The 27,134-nt window shown below is 35.6% G+C and overlaps 1 protein-coding gene across 1 annotated transcript; it reads left to right on the top strand.

Annotated features, from left to right (window-relative positions):
• ptpn9a (protein tyrosine phosphatase non-receptor type 9a) lies at positions 1–22,090 on the top strand. Its single transcript, XM_048158613.1, has 13 exons — positions 1–728; positions 6,545–6,688; positions 8,630–8,719; positions 10,840–10,964; positions 11,233–11,338; positions 11,505–11,615; positions 15,480–15,796; positions 17,984–18,071; positions 18,447–18,516; positions 18,608–18,686; positions 19,568–19,718; positions 21,297–21,504; positions 21,700–22,090. Exons 1-13 carry the CDS (start codon positions 696–698, stop codon positions 21,888–21,890), a joined length of 1,713 nt encoding a protein of 570 aa, XP_048014570.1. The 5' UTR covers positions 1–695; the 3' UTR covers positions 21,891–22,090.
• The last annotated feature ends 5,044 nt before the right edge of the window (positions 22,091–27,134 follow it).

The following is a 27,134-nucleotide window of genomic DNA, read 5'->3' as shown; positions in this document are numbered from 1 at the left end:
TTCACTACGAAAATAATGCCGCACAAGAACCCCTTTAATCCGTTGGCGTTTTTAAACAAGCGCACTGAAATGAGTCGTTCGTACGAACCGATTCGCTACAAAGAATCGAACATCCCAAGATTTTTATGAATGGAGAGGAGGAGCGTCGTTGAGCCTGCAGTTCTCCATTGTGGCCAGCAGGGGGAGTGTCATCTTTCATCTTTCACTGCTGCTGCTTTTCAGGAGCGTCTGATCTCCATTCGCCTTCTCACAGTTTAGCGTCTTAAAGCGCCCGGATGCCGCGGAGCTGATCGTTTAATATAAATTTGTATCTCCAAACAAACTAACCGGCCTTCGACGAGTTTCGACGGAGCACCGTGATGAAATTGTCCCTTCGTCACACAGGCGGGCGGACCGAAGCTCCGCTGGAACACCTTTAGTTTATGTGTGTAAATATATATAAATATATATGTGGATCCAGCCGAACCCAGACCGGATCATGAACTCGCCGCTGTGTCGCGTGCCGTGCTGAAGTGGTGGGCCTCGCGCGCTGTCTCTCGAGCTGAAAACGGCGCGAGTCTCGCGCTGCTGCTGTTGGTGCTGCTGTTGTTAGCCTGAGCTCTGCTAACGGGCCTAAAAAAGCCCAGTCTGATCTCTACAGTCCGATCTAAACAGCTGTCCGAGCTTTAATAAGATCCTCCAGCGGAGAGGGGAGGATGGCCAGCCGTCTGAGCGCTGAGGAGGAGCAGGTATGAAATACCATCACAATCCTCTTAACGCTGAATCTCTGTTCCAGCGGTTCTGTTGCTAAGCAACCCGGCGACACTGTCCAGTGGGTTTTCAAACTGGGGTCCGGGGACCACCAGGGGCCGAAAGGGAGTGCTAGGGGGTCCGCGGAAGTGTCTAAAAATGAGCAGTGTAAAAAAAAAAAAAAAAAAATGTAATCATAAAAAAATGATAAATCAGATTAAGCTAACTAAATAAACTGAATAAATTAAACATTGATAAAAAATGTTCATGTACAGAACAATATAGTAATAATGCAACATAATAGAAACAAAATATATTTTATTCATATCTATAATATTAATTTCACAGTATAAATGTTGTCTTTATGCATGAAAATATATCTTAAACTTTAAGATGGGGCATGGCATCTAAAAGATTGAAAATACCCTGGACTAAAACACCCTTAAAGGGTTAGTTCACCCAAAAATTAAAATAATGTCATTTATTACTCACCCTCATGCCATTCCACACCCCTTCGTTGATCTTTGGAACACAAATTAAGATATTTTTGTTGAAATCTGATGGCTCCGTGAGGCCTCCATAGGGAGCAATGACATTTCCTCTCTCAAGATCCATTAACGTACTAAAAACATATTTAAATCGGTTCATGTGAGTACAGTGGTTCAATATTAATATTATAAAACGACGAGAATATTTTTGTTGCAACAAAAAAAACAAAATAACGACTTATTTAGTGATGGCCGATTTCAAAACACTGCTTCAGGAAGCTTCTGAGCATAATGAATCAGCGTGTCGAATCAGCGGTTCGGAGCACCAAAGTCACATGATTTCAGCAATTTGGCAGTTTGACATGCGATCCGAACCACTGATTTGACACAGAAGAATGATAACGCTCTGAATCTTCTTGAAGCAGTGTTTTGAAATCGGCCATCACTAAATAAGTCGTTATTTTGTTTTTTTGGCCCACCAAAAATATTCTCGTCGCTTTATAATATTAATATTGAACCACTGTACTCACATGAACCGATTTAAATATGTTTTAGTACATTAATGGATCTTGAGAGAGGAAATGTCATTGCTGGCTATGCAGGCCTCACTGAGTCATCGGATTTCAACAAAAATATCTTAATTTGTTTTCAGAAAATCAATGAAGGTCTTATGGGTGTGGAACGGCACGAGGGTGAGTAATAAATGACATTATTTTCATTTTTGGGTGAACTAACCCTTTAATGGTTTACTATGGTAATCATCATAGTTCAGACCAAAGTACCATAAAGTTAGAGTTGTGGTATTTACTGTTAAAGGGATAGTTCACACAAAAATGAAAATTATCCCATGATTTACTCACTCTCAAGCCATCCTAGGTGTATATGATTCTTTCAGACGAACACAATCGGAGATATGTTTAAAAATATCCTGTCTCTTCCAAGCTTTATAATGGTAGTGAAGGGGGGGACAGATTTTAAAACCCAAAAAAGTGCATCCATCCATCATGAAAATAATCCATACGGCTCCAGGGAGTTACTAAAGGCCTTCTGAAGCGAAGCGATGCTTTTTTGTAAGAAAAATATCCTTATTTAAAACTTTATAAATTCAATTAACTAGCTTCTGGTGGACGACCGTGCGCATACTCCGCAAGTCAACATGCCATTGACTTCCATTCAAACGCATGCAAATGCGTCAAACTGGAAACGTAAGCTTGTGCGAAAAATTTAGCATTTCGCTGCGTTCCAAAGTTCAAGTTTGGTGAACTCTGACCTGCGAATTCGCATCACGTGAAGACGTTCGACCATTAGAAGATCGATTCGTCACGGCATGACCTCTAGGCTGAATTAAAAGAATGATATTTTTGCAGTAAAGTCGAGTAGGTTCTATATTTTTACATTTTGAATGTATTTACTTTAAGTTATGTGTTGAATTCATGTTTATAAAAAAGACGCTGTAGACCGTGACGTCATATCACAACCGTTACAGCATCTGAAGAAATTTTGCACGTTAAATGTCTAGTGTGACCGCGGCTTAACCCATGACGCGATATATGGCGCAGGATGTTGGAGTATCGTAAGATTTGACGTCTCACGCGGTTTAAACAAATATGGTTGTGCAACAAACTCAAGCTCCTCTCCCCTGACATTTCTCTTTAAAAATTCTTGTTTTAGACTTCTAACTCGTGACCGTTTTTTTGTTTTGCTCTATCCTCTGCGCTTCCGCGTTCGTCAATACGCCATGAGTCGGGTCAGAGGCTACTCTTCCGCCGCTAATCGACTTGCGCATTCTGCGTACGGTCGTCAGCCGGAAGCTAGTTATTTGAATTTATAAAGTTTTAAATATGGATATTTTCTTACAAAAATGCATCGCTTCACTTCAGAAGAACTTTATTAACCCCCTGGAGCTGTATGGATTATATTTATGATGGATGGATGCATTTTTGGGGGGCTTCAAAACAGGCCCCCCGTTCACTTCCATTGTAAAGCTTGGAGGAGCAAGGATATTTTTAAACGTATATCTCAGATTGTTCGTCTGAAAGAAGATAGTCATATACACCTAGGATGGCTTGAGAGGGTGAGTAAATCATGGCATAATTTTCATGTGAACTATCCCTTTACATAAACTTGTAATTCTAGTTAATCTTCCTCTCCAGTAAGCTTTTATTCATCAGAATGGATCATTGAGGGAGTTCAACTGATTTGTGAATCAATCATTTAGATGATTCATTCATGAATCAGACGTCACTACTTCTCTCACGATCGGTGCCACACTGACTTCTAACATGTTAAAACAGGCCATATATATTCCTAGTATTCCTAATATCCCTTTTACTAACGAAAGCCAGTTCCTCAATGATGTCATCCTTACAGGATGTGACTTCATTTAAATGAGAAAACAGCAGCAAAAACATCAATAAGTATTATTAGCAAGAAATTTGATGAATACTGTGATGTTTAGTAGCTTCAGATGATTTTTCCACCTCTAAAAATACTGTCCTGTTAAATAAAATAACAGAAATTGATTAATGTCCGATTTTCAAAAGATAGCACATTATTTTAATTAATTTACTTTTTATTTTATTTTATTGCTCTTTATTTACAGTACTTTTTATTTTCTTAGCTTGTTGTTTGTATTTTAATAAGTTAAATGTTTGGTGTCAATGGCCAATGGGGGCGAGTAAATAATGACCGCATTTCTTTTTTCTTTTTTTTGGATGAAATATATCTCAAACACCTTTTAATCTGAAAGGTTTTGGCTGTGAAATCCCTGGAATATTTAATCACATGCACACATATATATACATGTTTCTAACTTGAAGCAGTTTGGTGGGAGAGCATTTTTGTACTATACACAGACTAAAACAGGAAATGATCATTATATAAGTCAGCTTGTTATTTATAGGTCACTTTCAGCAGCAATGTGTGTCGTTTTAAGTCGTGCAAGTGTTTTGCAAATATTTGAATAGTTTTGTTTGTACTAAAATGTCTCGTAAAGCCTCAGTAACGTGTTTGAATAAATGGGGAAAGTGTGTGTCGGTTGATTTCTTTAACAAGGCTCCTCTGTCTCCTCCATCCTGCTGTGGAATCTCATTTAAATAAGCCCCCAGTCGTCCGTCCATCCGTCCATTCATCCATCCACCGGTCAGCAGTCAGTGTCTTATCGCCCGTCTCTGCCTGTGCATATGCAAAGGAATCACGGCTGAGTGAGTGAATGACACTCTGGGGTCTCGTCTCGGGCCCCTCTCGGAGACGGCGCGGGGTCGTGAGCTTATCGGGGCTGCTGGATCGTGCTGGACAAATGTGAGAGAGTAATTAGATGTCGGACTGGCTGCGTCCGGCGTTCCGAGGCCTTGGGGGACATGAGCTGCTAAAAGCATTTCCACAGGAGAAACTCTGGGAGAAGCAGAGAGAAAGAAAAGACCTGGGTTCAGTTCATGACGTGTTTTTCTTCCTGTTCAGAGCTGATTGATGCCAAAATAGAGAGGAGTGATGATGCTGACATGTGTTAGGCCTGAAACTAATTCTTACAGGTTAACCCTGTAAAAGGTTTCACTTAAAAAAAAACAAAAAACATTTTATACATTTTTCTAATACTACCTTTAAAAAGTATAAACTATGTAATAATAATAATGATGATATTTAATATCATCATATAAAACATTTATATAGTATTTAGTATTTACTAACATAGTATTTATAGACTGTATTAACATTCTTTTGTAAGATTTTTTTTTTGTCTTGTTCCCTGAAAAGATTACATTTTCATTATTAGAAAAAAACATTCTTGAACATTTTTAAAATAAAAAATATTAAAAAAAAAAAAAAAAAAAAAAAAAAAAATATATATATATATATATATATATATATATATATATATATATATATATATATATATATATATATATATATTTTTTTTTTTTTTTTTTTTTTGGGGGGGGATACTAGATATAACAATTACATAAATATTTTATATATATATATATAATATATAATATGTATATATGTATGCATGTATATATACTGTGTGTGTGTAAATTTTATAATATATGTATATTATTTATTTATATATATATATATATATATATATATATATATATATATATATATATATATATATATATATATATATATATAATAATATTAGTAGTACTGTTGTTTTTTCAGGGCAGTACTAGATATAACAAATGTCTTATTTTAAAGATTTATTTCTGATGATGTCACAAATATGATATATATTTATTTTATTTTTTTATATTCATATTCACATATATTCCTCAAGCCAAAAATAACTTTTAAAAAATACACAAATTATCCTGATGAAGCATCAGTGACTGTTTGCAGCCATTTGTGATGGTTGGATGAGTCCCCAGTCCCCAGCCTTTTGATATGTGCGATGTTCAGAGTTCATTTATGGACCACGAGCAAGAGCTTTCTGTAGATTAAACTGCGGCCTGTGAAACTGCACAGTTCATCTCAGGGTGAATTCTGCAAGATTCAGGGCTGTCTGCCTGGATATGCTGCTTATCTGTCCTTTTAAGGATACAGTGTTGTGCAAGTGGTTGGACTGGAACCTCTGGAGAGAGACAGAGTTTATTTTTTGTATTATATGTGGCTTTCAGGTCAAAAGAATGGGTAAGCTGTATTTGCACAGATTTCTGAGGAATAGTTTCAGACATCTATAGCTGATGGCAGTCCAGTATGTTGGGGAAATATTGAGCTGGACAAATGTATTGCACTAGTACCAGCCTCAGGTTTCATTCTTCACTCCATTGGCTTGTCCAGTTATGCAAAAAAACTTAACCAATTGGAGTGAAGACACTAGAGCCCATGTGCTGTATCTCCTGTGAGATACTGTTGTCAGTCTCCCAGAATGCATTGAAACCTAAACTTGTTCGTTTTTCTTCTACAGAGAGTCTTGATGCAGTTTAGCTTGATTTAATCACTGTGTTTGGTGTCAGATAACCCTGATGCAAATCCTCTTGGTTCTCCCATCTGGATCATCTGTGCTTTCCAGTTCCAAACATTATTCTGTTTTTTCCACGTCTCCTGCCTGACTCTCTGCTTATGGACTTGTTTGTATGTGAGTGTTTATAGTTGTCAGGAAATTACTGAGAACATAGTGTTTTGGCTGTAAGTCTCAGACGTAATCCTACTCAAAGCTCCCTGACGTGTACATGTCTCTGCATCACAGGCTGTGTGCCCGCATTCGGTTGGTGGTGGCGGCATGTGGGGCATTGTGGGAAATAACAACTTACCAAAATGTACCCTAGTAATGGCAGACTTAAACTTGATAAGGTCTAAAATGAGACATTCTCTTTCTTTCTCAGGCCACTAAGCAGTTTTTGGAAGAGATCAACAAATGGACGTCCCAACATGGTGTCTCACCGTTGTCCTGGGATGTAGCTGTGAAGTTTCTAATGGCCCGCAAGTTTGATGTCCTCCGAGCAATCGAACTTTTCCACAGCTACAGGGTGAGTGTTAATAATGATCACAATCATATATATATTTCAATTATTATGACAACTCTCGGAATAGTTTTAGCATGTTATTGAATATGGCAATGTCAATGTATTTGATCTTGGCAGAATAGATCTAGGCAGGTGGAGCTGGGGAGGTGGAGGGGTTCAGAGGAATTCTGATAGCCTACACCAAATGCTAAATCGGACTACTTAAATGTTGAGCAAGTGATCTCATTGGCACCTTGCGCCATGCAGTAATGATGTGATTGCTTGCAGATTGCATACAAAGGACCGATCAGCCTGCGCCCTCTAGAGTTTCATTACTGAACTGTATATTTTAGGGCTGCACGATTAATCAAAATTAAACCACACGCAATTTCAGTAGCCCCTCACTGTAGAACACACAAGATCCAGGGGGTGGATATGTAAAGTGGGAGGAGTTAGATCCGGGGGTAGAGATAGGCAGAATTAGATCCAGGGGGCGGAGACAAGTAGGTTTAGGGATATGTAAAGTGGAAGGAGTTAGATCCAGGGGGTGGAGACAGGTAGGTTTAGGGATATGTAAAGTGGAAGGAGTTAGATCCAGGGGGTAGAGATGGGCAGGATTAGATCCAGGGGGCGGAGACAGGTAGGTTTAGGGATATGTAAAGTGGGAGGAGTTAGATCCAGGGGGCGGAGACAGGTAGGTTTAGGGATATGTAAAGTGGGAGGAGTTAGATCCAGGGGGTAGAGATGGGCAGGATTAGATCCAGGGGGCGGAGACAGGTAGGTTTAGGGATATGTAAAGTGGGAGGAGTTAGATCCAGGGGGTAGAGATGGGCAGGATTAGATCCAGGGGGCGGAGACAGGTAGGTTTAGGGATATGTAAAGTGGGAGGAGTTAGATCCAGGGGGCGGAGACAGGTAGGTTTAGGGATATGTAAAGTGGGAGGAGTTAGATCCAGGGGGTAGAGATGGGCAGGATTAGATCCAGGGGGCGGAGACAGGTAGGTTTAGGGATATGTAAAGTGGAAGGAGTTTGATCTAGATCCAACCCCGCCCCCTGGATCTCGTGTTCTGCAATGAGCAACCTCTCCGCAATTTCACAAAGGCTGCGAATTAATATTTTTTTTTATGCGCAGCTTCTCAGTGAAGCATGGCTCTGTGATCGGTAGTAAATGCTGCTCCTTCTGAAAGCCAGAGGGCGCTCTCGCAAAACTGCAGAAGTACAATATAACGCACGTCATTCCAGGAAATCCCTATGGGCGTCATGGAATCGCTGTAGCTGAATAAACAGAAGATTGAAACGCTTTGATTGATTAATCATTACTAATAAACACATGACTACGACAATATATGGTTTATCTGAGTCCTTCAAGCCTTCTTGGGTATTTCTAGGGCTGGGACAATACATCGACACATCACAAATCGAGAAATAATTCTGGATCGATTCTGATATTTTCCGTATGTATCGTGATTCTCTCTCGAATCGGTTCTGAGCTTAGTTTTCAACAGCAGATGGCACTGCGTGCTTTAGAAACAGCCGTACTCCGCTTCCTGTTTGCAGTTGGCTGTTTACATTAATCTTGCATCATAAAAGCATTCTGAGGTGCAAGTACATTCTCAGACTCAGCCAAATGCACGAGCGCTCTTCTTCATGAGCATTTGAGCATGCGCTTAAAAAATAGCCTAGAGCACCATCTGCTGTTAAAAACTAAGCTCAGAATCGATTTGTGATGCATTTGGAAAATATCACAATCAATCCACAAATTGCGATGCATGGATAGTATTGTCCCAGCCCTAGTATTTTCATGATAAAGTATATTTGTACTTCAATGCTTGACAAGCTGTGCATAAATAATAATCGCAATCTTTGCGATTTCATAATCGCACTAAGCCAATAGATTTATCGTGAACATGTAGGGTAAATAATATGAGAAGTAAGAATAACTATCTCTGTGTGTTTCTCTCACAGGAGACTCGACTGAGGGAGGGCATCGTCAAACTGCAGCCGCACGAGGAGCCATTACGCTCTGAGCTGTTGAGTGGGAAGTTCACCGTGTTGGTAAGTTCACGTCACATCAGGGCCATTTCTTCAAAAGCGCTGTTTATGCTCTTTAAATCTCGGAAATGAGGTTACTGGTTCACAAATGAAAAAATACTGTGTCAAGTTTCATTTCCACTCCAATAATTACAGCTGCGGAGTCACTGATGCGGTTTCACTTCAACTTTCAGCCCAGTTATTATAACCAGGTCAACTTCAGTGGAAATCTGTGAAAATTCATTCATTAAATATTTTAGCTAATTTTGCCTGGTGCTACTCTGCTATTGGTCAGACGAGTCTGCGTTCAGACACCTGATTGGACGCTGCGGAGGCAGGATCCCTTTGGTTCATCCGATACCTTCATTGATCCTCCTTCATCCTCTTGTCTCCTCTCCTCACATCCTGCCATCTGTATTTATAACCCACTCAAGTCCCGCATATCTCATGAGTCATCTGATTATTGAAAATATGTTATTGACATAAATATTTAATAAATGGTAAAGCTGTGTGCTTGCACATACGGAAATGGGTTGGCTGAAAGCGAATAAACCAGATTTAGTGTCTTGTTGAATGGCAGAGAGAGATGAATATAATGTTTCTTTACTGATCAGAAGGGTTGGAGTGAGTCACTGTTCACAGCTCAGTGAGACAAACTCAATTCTGCCCCCATGTGTACACATTTAAAACTACTCCTCAGTTTTCCAAAACTAAAGTGTGTTTGGAAAAGCATACTACCCAGGCCTGTGTTTCTCACAAGCATCGTGAGCTAAGTTGATCATAGAGACCATTGGTGTCAGTGATTCTTTTTTTTTTTTATCATCTCAATTTAGTATTTTTTATTTTATATATATATATATATATATATATATATATATATGGATTCATATTGCATTCATATTGGATTAAACATTTAAACAACCATTTATTTGATAGAGCATAATACCATATGGATATTTATTTATTTATATTTTTATTTTATTTATTTATTTTACATTTTTGTATTATTTTGTATTATTATTATTATATTTTTTATATTAATTCAGAACTTGCACAAAGTTGGATTAAATTATTTTTTTTTTACATACCATATTTATTTGAAATAGCTACCATATGTCTGGATATTTATTTATTTATTTATTTAAATTTAGTAGTATTTTATCATTATTATAGTTTTATTTTATTTCTATTCGGAATTTGCACAAAGTTGGATTAAAAATTTAAAACTACCATATTTATTTGACAGCATATGTTTAGATAATGATTTTTGTTTATTTATTTTATATTTTAGTATTACTTTATATCATTATTATAATTTTTATATTATTTTAATTCAGAATTTGCACAAAGTGGAATTAAAAAATACCATATTTATTTGAAATAGCTACCATATGTTTGGATATTTATTTATTTATTTATTTATTCATTAATTCATTTTAATTTTAGTAGTATTTTATCATTATTATATTTTTATTTTATTTCAATTTGGAATTTGCACAAAGTTGGATTAAAAAATACCATATTTATTTGAAATAGCTACCATATGTTTGGATATTTATTCATTTATTCATTTAATTTTAGTAGTATTTTATCATTATTATATTTTTATTTGATTTCAATTCAGGATTTGCACAAAATTGGATTAAAAACTACCATATTTATTTCACAGCATACTACCATATGTTTGGATAGTTATTTATTAATTTATTTATTTTACATTTTAGTATTATTTTGTATCATTATTATAATTTTTATATTATTTCAATTCAGAATTTGCACAAAATTGGATAAAAAAAATACCATATTCATTTGAAATAGATACCATATGTTTGGATATTTATTTATTTATTTATTTATTTTTACATTTTAGTATATTTTATCATTCTTATTTTTTAATTTTAGTTCAGAATTTGCTGTTTATTTCTAAATTGATTAGTGGACTGCATTCTAAATTAAACATGCAGTAAAGTGAGATTGTGTGACAACAATTTTGTTCATTTATCAATGCGTGTTGCATCCTGTTTCACTATTTAGCATGAGGAACAGAGTAAATTGTGTGGGTCAACTCTAAACATGTAAACAGAAAAACATGACTGTTCCTTTTTTTAAATTTTGAGATGTTTCCCATTGTATTCTGGTATCAGGGTGTCCGGGACCCAACTGGAGCATCCATCGCCCTCTACACCGCTAAACTGCACCATCCCAGCAAAACAGGAAACCATGTGGTTCTTCAGGCTCTGTTCTACCTACTGGACCGAGCTGTGGAGAGGTAGAGAGTGTGAAAGATTTCAACATTGATAATAATCAGTGTTTTAAGTATATTAAGTATTTTTGATCAAATAAATTCAGCCTTGTTGAACATGAGACTTCTTTCAAAAACATTAAAAAATCTTGCCAATCACAAATGTAAACGGTAGTGTAGGTAGTTGGATATAAACTTTCTTCATCTTTAAAATGACATTTAATGAAACCACAGGTTTTATCATCAGAAAACGGCTCATCATCATGAGTTATAATTCTCTCTTTCTTCCCTGTAGCTTTGAGACTCAGAGAAATGGGCTGGTCTTCATTTATGACATGGCTGGATCCAACTATACTAACTTTGAACTGGACCTGAGCAAAAAGATCCTCAATTTGCTCAAGGTGAGAGTTTCTGTGTTTAGTCTGTCTGTGGATTTCCTGTTTCTGATGGCTGCCGCCCATTCATGATCAAAACTATGAGTAGAGTCATTGGAGTGTGTGGGTTTTTTGGGGGGATTTAGTTGTCAGAATGAATCAGAACAAAATGTTCTTCTGCTGTTGTTTTCAGGGTGCGTTCCCAGCACGGCTGAAGAAAGTGCTCATCGTTGGAGCTCCTGTGTGGTTCAGGGTCCCGTATAACTTATTGAGTCTGTTACTGAAGGAGAAGCTCAGAGAACGGGTTAGTACACACACACACACACACACATAAGAGTTAGTCTTCCTGTACTGATTTATATCCCTTTGACCTCTATGGAAGCTTGTTTTGGACTATTTTTCTTACAATTGGGAGTTTGTATCTTAAAATTCTGAGGAAAAAAAGGTTGAATTTGCAGAATAAAAAAGCGCAATTGCAAGAAAAAAGTCAGGACTTTATGATTTGCAATTCTGAGGGGGGAAAAAATCAGAATTTCGATTCAGAGAAATAAATTATGAGAAATAAGCCAGGATTGCGAGAGATAAATTTGGACATCTTGTCTTGTTGTCTGGTTTTTTTTTTTTTTTTTTCTCAGATTGTGATATTCACTTTGCAATAGCTAGTTATAGTCAAAATTGCGAGAAATAAAGTTGCAATTGTGAAGGGGAAAAAATTCTGAATTTTTTTCTCTCAATTGCGAGTTTATATTCTACAGAGCCCCGCACATAACATGCAGGAAAAAAAATAAGCTAAATCGTGCGCACTATTTACTGATTTGTTCCCTCGATTTATAAATCACATGCACAACTTACTGATTTGTTCCCTTCATTTATAAATCACATGCACAATTTACTGATTTGTTAACTTCATTTATAAATCACATGCACAATTTACTGATTCGTTCCCTCGATTTATAAGTCACATGCACAATTTACTGATTTGTTAACTTCATTTATAAATCACATGCACAACTTACTGATTTGTTCCCTTCATTTATAAATCACATGCACAATTTACTGATTCGTTCCCTCGATTTATAAGTCACATGCACAATTTACTGATTTGTTAACTTCATTTATAAATCACATGCACAATTTACTGATTTGTTCCCTCGATTTATAAATCACATGCACAATTTACTGATTTGTTCCCTCGATTTATAAATCACATGCACAATTTACTGATTCGTTTATAAATCCCTCGATTTATAAATCACATGCACAATTTACTGATTCGTTCCCTCGATTTATAAATCACATGCACAATTTACTGATTCGTTCCCTCGATTTATAAATCACATGCACAATTTACTTATTCGTTCCCTCGATTTATAAATCACATGCACAATTTACTTATTCGTTCCCTTGATTTATAAATCGCATGCACAATTTACTGATTCGTTCCCTCGATTTATAAGTCACATGCACAATTTACTGATTTGTTCCCTCGATTTATAAATCACATGCACAATTTACTGATTCGTTCCCTCGATTTATAAATCACATGCACAATTTACTGATTTGTTAACTTCATTTATAAATCACATGCACAATTTACTGATTCGTTCCCTCGATTTATAAATCACATGCACAATTTACTGATTTGTTAACTTCATTTATAAATCACATGCACAATTTACTGATTCGTTCCCTCGATTTATAAATCACATGCACAATTTACTGATTTGTTAACTTCATTTATAAATCACATGCACAATTTACTGATTTGTTAACTTCATTTATAAATCACATGCACAATTTACTGATTCGTTCCCTCGATTTATAAATCACATGCACAATTTACTGATTTGTTAACTTCATTTATAAATCACATGCACAACTTACTGATTTGTTCCCTTCATTTATAAATCACATGCACAATTTACTGATTTGTTAACTTCATTTATAAGTCACATGCACAATTTACTGATTCGTTCCCTCGATTTATAAGTCACATGCACAATTTACTGATTTGTTAACTTCATTTATAAATCACATGCACAATTTACTGATTCGTTCCCTCGATTTATAAGTCACATGCACAATTTACTGATTTGTTAACTTCATTTATAAATCACATGCACAATTTACTGATTCGTTCCCTCGATTTATAAATCACATGCACAATTTACTGATTTGTTAACTTCATTTATAAATCACATGCACAACTTACTGATTTGTTCCCTTCATTTATAAATCACATGCACAATTTACTGATTTGTTAACTTCATTTATAAATCACATGCACAATTTACTGATTCGTTCCCTCGATTTATAAGTCACATGCACAATTTACTGATTTGTTAACTTCATTTATAAATCACATGCACAATTTACTGATTCGTTCCCTCGATTTATAAGTCACATGCACAATTTACTGATTTGTTCCCTCGATTTATAAATCACATGCACAATTTACTGATTTGTTAACTTCATTTATAAATCACATGCACAATTTACTGATTCGTTCCCTCGATTTATAAATCACATGCACAATTTACTGATTTGTTAACTTCATTTATAAATCACATGCACAATTTACTGATTCGTTCCCTCGATTTATAAATCACATGCACAATTTACTTATTCGTTCCCTCGATTTATAAATCACATGCACAATTTACTTATTCGTTCCCTTGATTTATAAATCGCATGCACAATTTACTGATTTGTTCCCTCGATTTATAAATCACATGCACAATTTACTGATTTGTTCCCTCGATTTATAAATCACATGCACAATTTACTGATTTGTTCCCTCGATTTATAAATCACATGCACAATTTACTGATTTGTTCCCTCGATTTATAAATCACATGCACAATTTACTGATTTGTTCCCTCGATTTATAAATCACATGCACAATTTACTGATTTGTTCCCTCGATTTATAAATCACATGCACAATTTACTGATTTGTTCCCTCGATTTATAAATCACATGCACAATTTACTTATTCGTTCCCTTGATTTATAAATCGCATGCACAATTTACTGATTCGTTCCCTCGATTTATAAATCCACATGCACAATTTACTGATTCGTTCCCTCGATTTATAAATCCACATGCACAATTTACTGATTCGTTCCCTCGATTTATAAGTCACATGCACAATTTACTGATTCGTTCCCTTGATTTATAAATCGTGTGTATGATTTAGCTAATTGAGGAAGCGAATTAGTAAACTGTGTCCACGATTGACTTTTTTTTTCTTGCATGTCATGCGAGGCTCCATAATATCCCACAAATCTGACCTTTTTTTTCTCAGAATTGTGAGATATAAACTTGCAATTGCAAGAAAAAAGTCCTAAAAAGGTAATTGTGACTTTTTATCTCACAATTCCTACTTTTTTCACACAATTGCGAGTTTATATCTTACAATTCTGACTTTAGCCTATATCTCACAATTTTGACAAAAAAAAAAAAAAATCTGAATTACGATTATGAGAAATAAATTGCAACTTTGACATTTTTGCCAGGAAAAAAGTCAACTCACAATTCTGAATTCTTTTTTTCTATTGTGAGTTCATATCCCACAGATCTGACCTTTTTTCTCATAATTGTGATATTCAGATGTAAACTTTTCTGGCAAAAATGTCAGAATTGCAATTTATTTCTCATCATAAATTCAGACGTTCTGTGAGATGTAAACTCGCAATTGTGTGAAAAAAGTCATAATTGTGAGATAAAAAGTCGCAATTACCTTTTTTTATTTTTTATCTCCTGGTGGAAACAAGCTTCCATAGACCCCAAATGGAAAGCATATATAAATATTAATAAATCCTATTAAATAAAAAATATTAGATATAATTTTAAATGATATTAAGTATTTCAATATCATATGTTTAGTTCTTCCATACTATACAAAATATTGAGATTCAACTAAGTTTTACATGGCAATAGCTGGTTTAAATCAAAACCAGTAGAGGTTGGCCTGTCAGACCATCTTAGTCATATTGGTTAGACCTGGTTTACCACCATGACTAAACTGATGAGGACTGATAAACCAACTTGACGCCCTTAAACTGTTTTTTTTTTTTTTTTCTTCTCTGGTCTATCTTCTTGCACTTGTCTTTTCTTGCAGTAGTGCCATTCTGTGGGTTTTTCTAAACATGAAACAATCTTCACAGGTTCAGATGGTGAAGATGGCCGACCTGCGACAGCATCTGCCCAGAGACTGTTTACCTGAGCACCTGGGCGGCTGTTTGCCTCTGGACGTGCACAGCTGGAACCTGCAGCTGCTGTCTGAGCAGAACGGACGTGTGGACCCTGTTGATGAGCTGGTGGGGATTCCTCTGGAGAACACGTCCATACACACGCCTGGACCTGAGGCCATGAGTCTGGCCGAGCTCATGGCCCACCTGAACCGGGCCCAGCGCAGCGGGATCTACCTGGAGTACGAGGAGCTTCGCAGAGAACAGCCACCTGGAACCTTCACCTGTGCGCTGTAAGTGGAACATTCCAATCAACCAATCAGATTTGAGGGATTGGTTTAGAGTTTAGGCTTATAACCAGTGTTAGGTGCTTCTAGGGCATCATTTCTAGGGCTGTCCTCGACTAAAGATGTTTCTAGTTGACTAATAGTCGTTCATTTAAGCTATTAGTCCACTAATCGCACGTTTATATTAATAAACCAAATAAATCATAATATTAATCACCTATATACATAGCCTAATCAGCGCTCAAGCACATCGCAAACGTAATGATTATAATTGTGGCATGAAAAAACAGAAGACTGTCTGAACATTTTAATAATTCATTGATAAACTAGTGTTTTCTTTATTTTCGGCTGCAGTGACGCTGACTCATCATCTCCGCAGTAGTGGACGCCCCCATATGCATGTTTCATACGGATTAGATAATCTGAGAATATTTGTTTTCCATTTTAATTGGTTAATTTAAAAGTAGACATTAGACAAAGTAGACAAGCTTTCCATAGATATGTTTCTCATGTCTGTGAGGCATGTATACACTGAGTTTCAGTTCATTTGTGTGACGCACTCAAGTTCACTTGAGACCGAAACATCAGAAAGCGCATCCTGTGTGTTTTCATTAGGCTATTTTACAAAAGCACAACGTTTTGTTGTTATTGTGAGTTTACAGAAATAAAAGCAAAGCATTTAGAGTTTCGAATGTTGGATTATTCTTATATGTATGACCAAAAATGGAGTAGGCCTATTTTAAGTTAAAGGGTTAGTTCACCCAAAAATGAAAATTACTTTAGTATTTATTACTCACCCTCATGTTGTTCCACACCCGTAAGAACTTAGTTCATCTTCAGAACACAAATGAAGATATTTTTGATAAAATCCGATTACTCAGTGAGGCCTGCATTGCCAGCAAGATAATTAACACTTTCAATGTCCAGAAAGCTACTGAAGACATATTTAAAACAGTTCATGTGGCTACAGTGGATCAAACTTAATGTTATGAAGCGACGAGAATACTTTTTGTGCGCCAAAAAAAACTAAATAACGACTTTATTCAACAATATCTAGTGATGGGCGATTTCAAAACACTGCTTCATGAAGCTTTACTAATCTTTTGTTAAAAATCAATGGTTCGGAGCGCGTATCAAACTGCCAAAGTCACGTGAACGAGAACGAAAACGAGGCTTTCGATACATCATAAGTGTTTCGAAATTTCAATGGTTCACATGACTTTGGCAGATTGATACACGCTCCGAACCACTGATTCGAAACAAAAGATTCGTAAAGCTTCGAAGCTTCATGAAGCAGTGTTGATCGCACCGGCGCCTCCATGTCATGCATTAAGCGCGCTCTCTACACAAATACTTGGATATGCGCCAAATAATAGCACACATTTATCTAGGTTAACGTTAGAGTGAGTGGACTTGTAAAGTTGCTACTACTTGCATGTTTCAAGTAAAAAGACATATTTGAGTCCGATGAATGATAGGCGAATGTTTGGATTTCCTGCCGTTAACGTTCTGTCCGTCACAGACTGCGTGATTTCTCCACTTCCGGTGGAGGTTTTTCCTTTTTTTTTCTGCGACTAACCGACTAAAACCTATTTTGGTAGACTAGCCTCTTCTCATTGACTATTAAGGGGGCAGCCCTAATCATTTCTCTCTGATTTTTAGGGATAAGTTATGGGTAAGGATAGGGTTAGGACTGTGTTTTTGGACAGGAATGTTGTTCCAGGATCTACATCTTACTTGGCAAAATGAGACTTTAACTTGCATCATGTGGGGCATGTCAGAGTAAAACAGAATATTTGGTGGGAAATAATATAAAGTGTTATTTTAGTGATGTTTATAAGTTTTTATACATATTTTGAATTCGTTTTTCACATTTAATTTTTTGTTTAGTTTTGTTATTTGCTCTTGTTGTTTTTATTAGTTTTTGTTAATTTTAAATATTACTATTTGTTTATTTTTATGTAAGTTTAAATTTTTATTTATGACTTATTTCAGTTATTTGCCAAGGCAACATTTCTAATCTTTGTTTATTTATATTTTATTTTATTTTATTTTTGCTTTATTTCAATTAACAAAAAATAGATTGATTTTGATTTTATTCACCAGGATTTGATTGTGAGGCCAAAATCAAGGCCATATGATTTTGTCAGCAGAAAAGATAATTGATTTCACATTGTCGTTGAACTTCTGCAGGGCTGCTCACAACCAGGAGCGGAATCGCTATGGTGACGTGCTGTGTCTCGATCAGACTCGAGTGCGACTCAAAGCCAGGAGAAACGAGGTTTGTGCTGTGATTTAGGCCTGCTGCATTTATTTGATCAACTATACAGTGAAAACAGTAATTTTGTGAGATATTATTGCAATTTAAAAGAACTGTTTCCTATTTGAATATATTGTAAAATGAAATTTATTCCTGTGATCAAAGCTGAATTTTCAGCATCATTACTCCAGTCTTCAGTGTCACATGATCCTTCAGAAATCATTCTAATATGATGATTTACTGCTCAAGAAACATTCATTATTATTTGATGATTAAGAAGTGTTTCTTATTATTATCAATGTTCAAAACAGTTCAAAAGAACAGCATTTATTTGAAGTAGACATCTTTGCTGAATATATTCTGATTAGACACTGATCTTTTGTTTTCTTTCCACAGAGATCAGACTACATAAATGCCAGCTTCATGGATGGATACAAACAGAAAAATGCATATATTGGGACACAGGGTAAAAATAATCAGTTTATAAAACCACATTAGATTTAGTGTTACGATTTCTAACCTGCACTGGAACTGAAGCATCTGTTGTTTCTTAACAGGTCCACTGGAGAAAACCTACGGAGATTTCTGGAGAATGGTGTGGGAGCAAAGTGTGCTTGTCATCGTCATGACGACAAGGTAAGAGGCTGCGTCCGAAATCACATACTCTCTTATTTTGGATAAGTACTTACTTTGCAACCACTAAAAAAGTATGTTCTATAACGTACTACATTCGCCATGTTGTCAGTATCATGTGACCAGTTGTGTTGCTTCACTGCCATTCACAAATCCTCTCCTGTAGCCTCATGGGATAGTAAAGTCTCCATCATATGCACACTTCAAAATCTCACTGGAAGTAGTAGGTCATCCGGGTGCTATTTGCCTTTTTTATGAGTACTGTGAATTCGGACACTTCTTTTGTCACATACTGTTTTTCGCCTACTATATAGTAGGGAAGTATGCGATTTCGGATACTTTCGAGTCTTCCGTAGACAGACTTTTTACTATCACCAACAGTCTAGTCCAAATTGCCACTTATTCAGGCCAAAAAACGCCCACTTAGACAGGAAGAGGTTTTCTGACCAGCATATATAAAGTGACCAACCACTATCTTATGTGATATTTCACATAAATCAGATTTAACCGGAGAGCAAAATATAATGATCAATTGAGCTCGTGAGTTCACATCTACTTGCTACTAAAATGTTTCAAAACTCTTAAAGATTCAGTGCCACAAACTTTGGTAAATACATTGACTAATTTATCCTCATTGTAGCAGACTGGGAACATAAATAAAACTTTGTTGCATGGTGGGCTGATAAAAGGAAACCGCTTCTAGAAATATGTAGAAGTCAGCCACTTTTAGTGTACAATACGAATCAGAGTTTAGTGACGCTTTCCATCTGAGACTACCTGTGATGCTTTCAGAAGTGATTCTGTAGAACTGATCTGTTCTGAGATCAGCCATATGGACAAAACGTCTGCTGCTCAGAGATCTGTGTGTGAATGTGTGTTTGCAGGACGGATGAGGGCGGCCGGAGGAAGTGTGGACAGTACTGGCCCCAGGAGGAGGGCGGTCAGGAGGTGTACGGGCACATCGCTGTGGTCAATCACAGAGTGGACAACCATGCACATTACAACCAAACCACACTTGAGCTGCACAACACAGAGGTAACACACATACTCAGGGTTTATATATCAGTTTTAAATGCCAACAGTTGTTCAATGAACAACCAGTCAGTAATTATGATTTCATATATGATTCATATAATGATTATAGTCTCTCAAACCACCTTTCATAATGTTGTCTATAGTAGGGCTGGGCAATACTACTACTAAAAAAATGTGTATTGCAATATTTGTCAGCATTTTAGCTGTCTTTATGTATCTGCTCTGAAATGAAAAAAAAAACTTTTAAGCATCATTTTGGCCAAAAAAGTGTGGAAAACATGACTTGAAAAATTGGCTTTTTGCAAAGTAGATTCAAAATATAAGAATTTTAATACAGTGAAAATCTAGTTACACCATTTCAAGTCATGTGTTTCACAGTTTGTTTGTTTTTTTTTTTCACTAAATGAAAAAAGAAAAAAAATACTTAAATATTTTTTTATTTATATGCACCATTATAGCAGTGCATAGTAATAAAAGGCAATATGATCATTAGAATAAAAAAGAATAATAATGTAAAATAAAAATAATACATGAATTAAATTATATTGTATTATATATGAATTGATAATGTATATGAATATATCAATTTATAATATATATATGACAATTATATTGTATTATATATGAATTGACTAATAATTCAGCTCTTCTGCATCACAGGAATAAAATAAATTAAAATATTAACCAGTTATTTTGAATTGTAATATTTCACAATATTATATCTCAGTACAAAAAAAAAAAAAAAAAATATATATATATATATATATATATATATATATATATATATATATATATATATATATATATATATATATATATATATATATATAAAACTATAATATTGTAAATTATTACAATTCATACATAATACAATATAATATATAATTATATTTAAATTAAAAATATGATTTAAAACTATTTTATAGTTTTAATTTTATATATATATATATATATATATATATATATATATATATATATATATATGTAAAATATTACAATTCAAATTAACTGGTTAATATTTTAATTTATTTTATTCCTGTGATCAAAGCATCAAAATTTTCAGCATCATTACTCCAGTCTTCAGTGTCACATGATCCTTCAGAAATCATTCTAATATGCTGATTTGCTACTCAAGAAACATTTATTATTATTATCAATGTTGAAAACAGTTGTACTGCTTCATATTTTTAATTGTGGAAACCGTGATACATTTTTTCAGGATTCTTTGATGAATAGAAAGTTCAAAAGAACAGCATTTGTTGGAAATAGAAATCTTTTATAACATTATAAAAGTCTTTACTGTCACTTTTGATAAATTTAATTCATGTTTGCTCAATAAAAGTGTTGATTTCTTTAAAAAAGAAAACTCTTACTGCCCCTTAACTTTTGAACGTTGTCTAAATATAAATTAATAAATAAATAAATAGTCTTTTGGAATCTTAATGACCAAAACAATTGTGTTAAAAAGGTAATATTCACAATCCTCTGCTGTAATGTATATATCGCCAGCAAATATATAATAAATGTTCAGTTTTTCCGACTTGTGTCTGAACTTATTTTATTGTTGTTTTTTCCCAGACGTTTGAACAGAGACAAGTGACTCATTTTCAGTTCCTCAGCTGGCCTGATTACGGGGTCCCGTCCTCCGCACTGTCTCTGATTGGCTTCCTGGGTGCCGTGAAGCAGCAGCAGCAGTGGGCGGTCCAGGCTTTCGGCTCGCAGTGGAGAGGTCATCCGCTCGGCCCGCCGATGGTGGTCCACTGCAGCGCTGGCATCGGCAGGACCGGTCAGTAATTAAACGCATCACCAAAACAAATCTACATACTAACGAGGCACCTAAAAGCGATAGGCTGCATCTGATATTGCATACTTCCCTACTATATACTAGGCTAAAATCAGTATGTGACAAAAGAAGTAATTTTAATTTTTGTGTGAACTATCTGTTTAATGGCTTATCAGACTGATCTCCTCTCCCCCGCAGGTACATTTTGTGCGCTGGATATCTGTCTGTCGCAGCTGCAGGATGTCGGGACCCTTAACATTTGCCAGACGGTCCGACGGATGAGAGCGCAGCGTGCCTTCAGCATCCAAACACCCGAGCAGTACTATTTCTGCCACACCGCGATCCTTGAGCACGCCCAGAGACAGGGCCTGCTTTCAGCCAATCAGTGAGCAGCAGGGCCCGCTCGTAGCCAATCAGAGACCGAAAAGGCCTTATCTTAACCAATCAGTAAGAGGCAAGGCCTGTTCTCATCCAATCATAAGACAGGGCTCGTTTTTGGTTGATCAGCGACTCTTAGACAAGATGATTCCCAATCAAAATCACTGGGTTTTTGATTAATCTGTCACTATTAAAAGAACGGCAGCATAAACCGTAACCATAAATGACTCTGTTTGAAGGGGGTGTCTAAATGTTCAGTGATCCAGCTGTAGTGTACTCTATGTAATGATGTGCTGCATTTTGTGCAGTTTACTCTGTGAATTTCACATGAAGCTTCAAATCAACCGCGCTCAAATGTGATTCGGGACCGAATGTACAATTTCTAATATTCGGTGTCATTTTTGTCTCACTTTAAGTGTTTTTATTGAATGACAACTCAGACCAACAGTCTGTCATCATGTTTTGAAGGGTTAATTCGCCCAAAAATGTAAATTCTGTCTTTTATTTACCATCATGTCGTTTTAAATCCATTTTTACTTGCTTTTTTCATGGAACACAAAAGAACAACTTCAGCAGAATGGTGTTGTTCTAATGCCGGATGGCCTTCTTTCTTTTTTTGGACCACAAAAGCAGAAATAATAATTGAAAAACAAATGTCCCACTCGCACTGTGAACTGCATCAAGCTTTTTACAATAGACGCAAATGTATCACAGAATGATCCCATGCGACACATGTCATATATAAGAAGTGTACTGAGAGTGTACAATAGGGTTTGGCGAAACAAACCGTAATTTAATGTATTGTTTAATGAAAATCCTGACCTTGGCCGTTGATCTTCTGTGCACGGCTATGCGTCGTGTGCTTTCGTGAGACTCTTATCACTCCATCTCGCCCAGAAAAAGCACACAAGTTGTGAGAAATCAAGATTAATAAATACGCAACATGAACTACAATGCCTAGAAATCCCCAATAAAATATCCATATACTTTCTTCACTGAGTTAAATATCTCCGGAACATTGTTTGTCAACATAGTTGACAGATGTGAAGAATGTGATAACTTCTTATGACGGACACAACGGATATATTCACCTCAGAGAAGAAGATACATGGATTGTATTTCATGTTGCGTATTTATCATCCTGATTTCTCACAACTTTTGTGGGGGGTTTTTTCTGGGTGAGTCGGAGTAAACTGCGGCGCTAATGGAGACTCATAATTACGCAGTCGAGCACAGAAGAGGATTTTTGTTAAATAATACATTAAATTTCATATTGTACAACCCTAGAACACTTGGAATATACGACACGTGTCACATGGGATCATTCTGTGATACTTTTGTGTCTTTTTTTCACTGCCATTGTTTGGACGAATTTGACCAGGGGTGCGTTTCCCCGAAAGCATCCTTGGTGAACCATGGTCGTAAGTCCCATTGAACTCTATTGGTAACGACCGAACTTGCGGCCATAGTTCGCTTCGGGAAACGCGCCCCTGGACGTTTTTTAAAAATTCTCCTTTTGTGGTCAAAAAAGAAAAAAGGGCATGCGGCATTAGAACAACATCAAAGTGAGTAAATGATGTCGGTAGCCCCCGATAGCCTCGTGGGCAGCATGGCCACATGTAGCACCGTTGCACTTCGGGTGACCCGAGTTCGAGTCTCGGCTTAAGGACCCTACCTGATCCCACCTCTCTCTCTCTCTCTCTCTCTCTCTCCTACTTCACTTCCTGTCTGCTTACTGTCCTGTCATAATAAAAGCAAAAACGGCAAAAATATATCTTTTTTTTAAAAGTGAGTAAATGATGACTTAATTTTAGTCCCGTCAAACGATTAATCGCATCCAAAATAAAAGTTTGTGTTTACATAATATATGTGTGTGTAATGGGTATATTTATTATGTATATATAAATAGACACTCATGCATGTATATATTTAACAAAAATATATTATATTTATTAAAGATGCACCGATACTAAATTTATCTACTGATAGCCGATTATTCAGAGTGATATCTGCCGATACCGATAATTTGGGGGTTCTTTCTTTTAAATTCATTATAATTTTAACTAATCATTATATTTTTAATTATTATACTTTGAAAGAAATGCAAATAAAAATTTTATTATTTCCATTTCATCAACTTGTTTCAGAGTAACTGGTATCAGTTATACACATTACTCAAATTAATATTAACACACACTAAATAAATTCTGAAGATTAAATTAATATTTCTTAACTTTTAATTCATATAATTACTATTAATATTGAACATCAAACTGGCTTCTTACCATTTTCTTTACACAAAGTACAAATTCAGTGCATTTTCCTGCCCTTTTTTGATTGACAGGATATATCTGCCCTGACTATCGGCCGTTTTAAAACTAACACATACATGTATTTATTTAAGAAATATTTACATATAATATATAAATATTTTCTATATAAATATTAGAGATGCACCGATATATCGGCCAATAATCGGTATTGGCCGATAAAAGCACATTTTCACAGTATCGGCTATTGGCCGATATATCGGCGCATCTCTAATATTTTTATATAAAATTATGTATAAATATACATGTAAATATTTCTTAAATAAATACATGTATGTGTGTATTTATGTATACATAATAAATATACACAGTACACACACATATTATGTAAACAAACTTTTATTTTGGATGCGATTAATCGTCATTTTAGGGTGAACTATCCCTTTAATGAAAGAGAACTGTGGTGGATGCTATCAAGCTCTAAAATGTATTAAATAACACCATGAAAGTAGTCATATGGAATAATTTTATGGCTCTTTTATTGCCTTTTTTGGAGCTTGACAACGTCCGTCTCTATTCACTGAGTCATTATATGGAAAAGAGCAGTGCAAACTGGTCCTTTTGTGTTTCACAGAAGTAAGTCATACAGGTTTGAAATGACATGACGGTGAGTTTATTGTTTGGGTGAACTATTCATTTGAAAATGTTCAGTTTTATACTCCTGTTCGACCCATGGGAAACAGTCATTGCACATTATAGATTTTTATGTATTTGCTGGATTTGAATGCAGATTTATTGTCTGAATATAAAGACAATGTTTTGCCTGTCTGTATTTTGTGTGTCAACTTTGGGAAATGTCTCTATAGTTTGTAAGACATTTTTTGCAGTAGCATCTGAAGAATGGGAAACCACAGATGATGGGTTAGACGGCCAGGATGAGGAAAAGTCTTCTCACATCAACCGGGTGGATCGGTAAACCTCTATAATGCAACAATTACTCAATTGATATAGTCTTTAATTAGTGTGGTGTAAATGTGAGATGGCTACGTCGAGTCATTTACACTTTGTAATAATTCTGTCTGTTAATATTGTACTAATAACCTGTTTAAAACATCTAAAAGCTCCTGTAAAGTGCATTTAGAATCGCTTTTTATTTTGTTGTGGGTTGAAAGTGTCTTTGCTACTGAATTCATATTGAATTTTCTTGTAGTGAAGCATCTCTACACACCCCAATGATTCCAGGATCTGCAGTCCTGCCTTGATGGGCACAAAATGTGACCAATTTGTGTATTTTTCTATTATACCCACGCTTTGTGTCCTTACTTATTACTCCCAAATGATATATGTAAATTATATTTTCTTTTATATCCAATTTTTTCTTGTTTCTTATGTCAAAAAACTAACCTGTAACGTCAAGCTTATGATTATCAATAAGTTTGCAGCGGTTCTGTTAGTGATAAAGTGCTTTGATATGCAATTAAAGAGCCTTATTCCACATGTACGTTTGGATTGAGTGAAATGTTTATGTGAAAAGACTGTACAGGTGGCATCCTCAAAATAGACCTGTCCAAACTGCAATGTCATTTAAGTAAAACCAAATCAAATCCATGTGTTTTAAAGTTTATTAAATGGAAAAAAAACTATATACTGACTGAGTGTTTTAATTGAAACTTTCACTACTAGATTAAAGGTCCTGGATTAGGGTTGCCAGATTTTCACAACAAAACCCGCCAAATTGCTCCTCAAAACTAGTCCAATCGCATTTCGGGGGGGGGGGCAAAATTGTGCATTTTGGCGGGGCTCCCCTGGTAAAATTCGCATTCCAGGGGCTAAATATCACGTTATTTTGGGTCGATTCAACCCGCGGACATGAAAAACAACCCGCGGGAACAGTGTAAAAGTAGCCCAATTCCGCGGGAAAACTGTGGACTTGGCAACACTGTCCTGTAGTCATTTCTAACCAGGTTTACGTTGAAAAATGAATCCTTATTAAAGGGATAGTTCACCCAAATCTGTCATCATTAACTCACCCTCAAGTTGTTCTTTTTTTGTGTATTTTCTGAGGTAAAAACATAAGTTGTTAGCAAGTTTTCAAATTTGTGCGGATAAATCTTATAGTAGAATGTATGTGCTATCTGTCGTTTTTTTCAACCACGGTATCCGTACTTTATTTGGGTACAACGGGGCTAAAGGCGCCTTTAATTTTAATTTTATTTTTCTCTAAACCACTAGATGGCACAAAAACTTGCCTGATCCTTGACGCGATCGCGTGCAGCAGTGCAAAGCTGATTCTGATGTAGTTTGATCTAATATTTGATGTTTTTTAAAATGTTGTTGATTTAAGTAGCAAATAAGAATCCATTAAATTAATGTTTGTATTTTCAGACTTAGGTCTTCTTATTTTTAGTTTTGTTCAAGGTAATTCAAGCAACAGTTTTTCAATAACGGAAGAATATGTAAAAGTATGGTATTTGGGGTAAATAGCGCCGCTGATGTTGGGGCAAAAAGCACAGTAATTAACATGATAATAATAAATTATATAAAATATATAAAAATATCACATAGGCCTATTTTAATGACAGTACATTTATTGAACAAAAATGAATTTTTATTTATCAAAATAAACAGAAAATAGTACAAACTTTGCTAAAGTTATTCTTTTGAACAAGTATTAACCGAGTCATTATTAAAAACATATTATTTTAGCTAAAGTATTTGTATAAATACTGTGTGCATTTTACCCCATGCTGGGGGGCCTTTTACCCTGTGTGTGGGGTAAAAGACCCCCCTCACCACCTCATACATTTATAATATTTTTAAACAAAATTAACCACTTAATGATTTTTTTTTTTTTTTCACACAAAATATGTTGCTCCATCAATGTCCAATACAAACATATATATTTTTCCTGCAATCATATAGTTTGAGAGAAGTGAAAAGCACAATTTGTCTTAAGGTGTGCCTTCAGCTCCGTTGTACCCTTAA

The sequence above is a fragment of the Megalobrama amblycephala genome, linkage group LG15, assembly GCF_018812025.1.
Source record: "Megalobrama amblycephala isolate DHTTF-2021 linkage group LG15, ASM1881202v1, whole genome shotgun sequence".
Classification (NCBI taxonomy): Eukaryota; Metazoa; Chordata; class Actinopteri; order Cypriniformes; family Xenocyprididae; genus Megalobrama; species Megalobrama amblycephala.
The sequence above is the reverse complement of the archived record's forward strand: the minus strand, read 5'-3'. Positions and strand labels throughout refer to the sequence as shown.

What these genes read in the sequence shown, in the direction of transcription:
- ptpn9a (XM_048158613.1), top strand. Translation starts at nt 696, where the DNA reads ATGGCCAGCCGTCTGAGCGCTGAGGAGGAGCAG. An exon ending in TGAGCGCTGAGGAGGAGCAG is followed by an intron (nt 729 to 6,544) that starts GTATGAAATACC and finishes TTTCTTTCTCAG; the next exon opens with GCCACTAAGCAGTTTTTGGA. An exon ending in GGAACCTTCACCTGTGCGCT is followed by an intron (nt 15,797 to 17,983) that starts GTAAGTGGAACA and finishes GAACTTCTGCAG; the next exon opens with GGCTGCTCACAACCAGGAGC.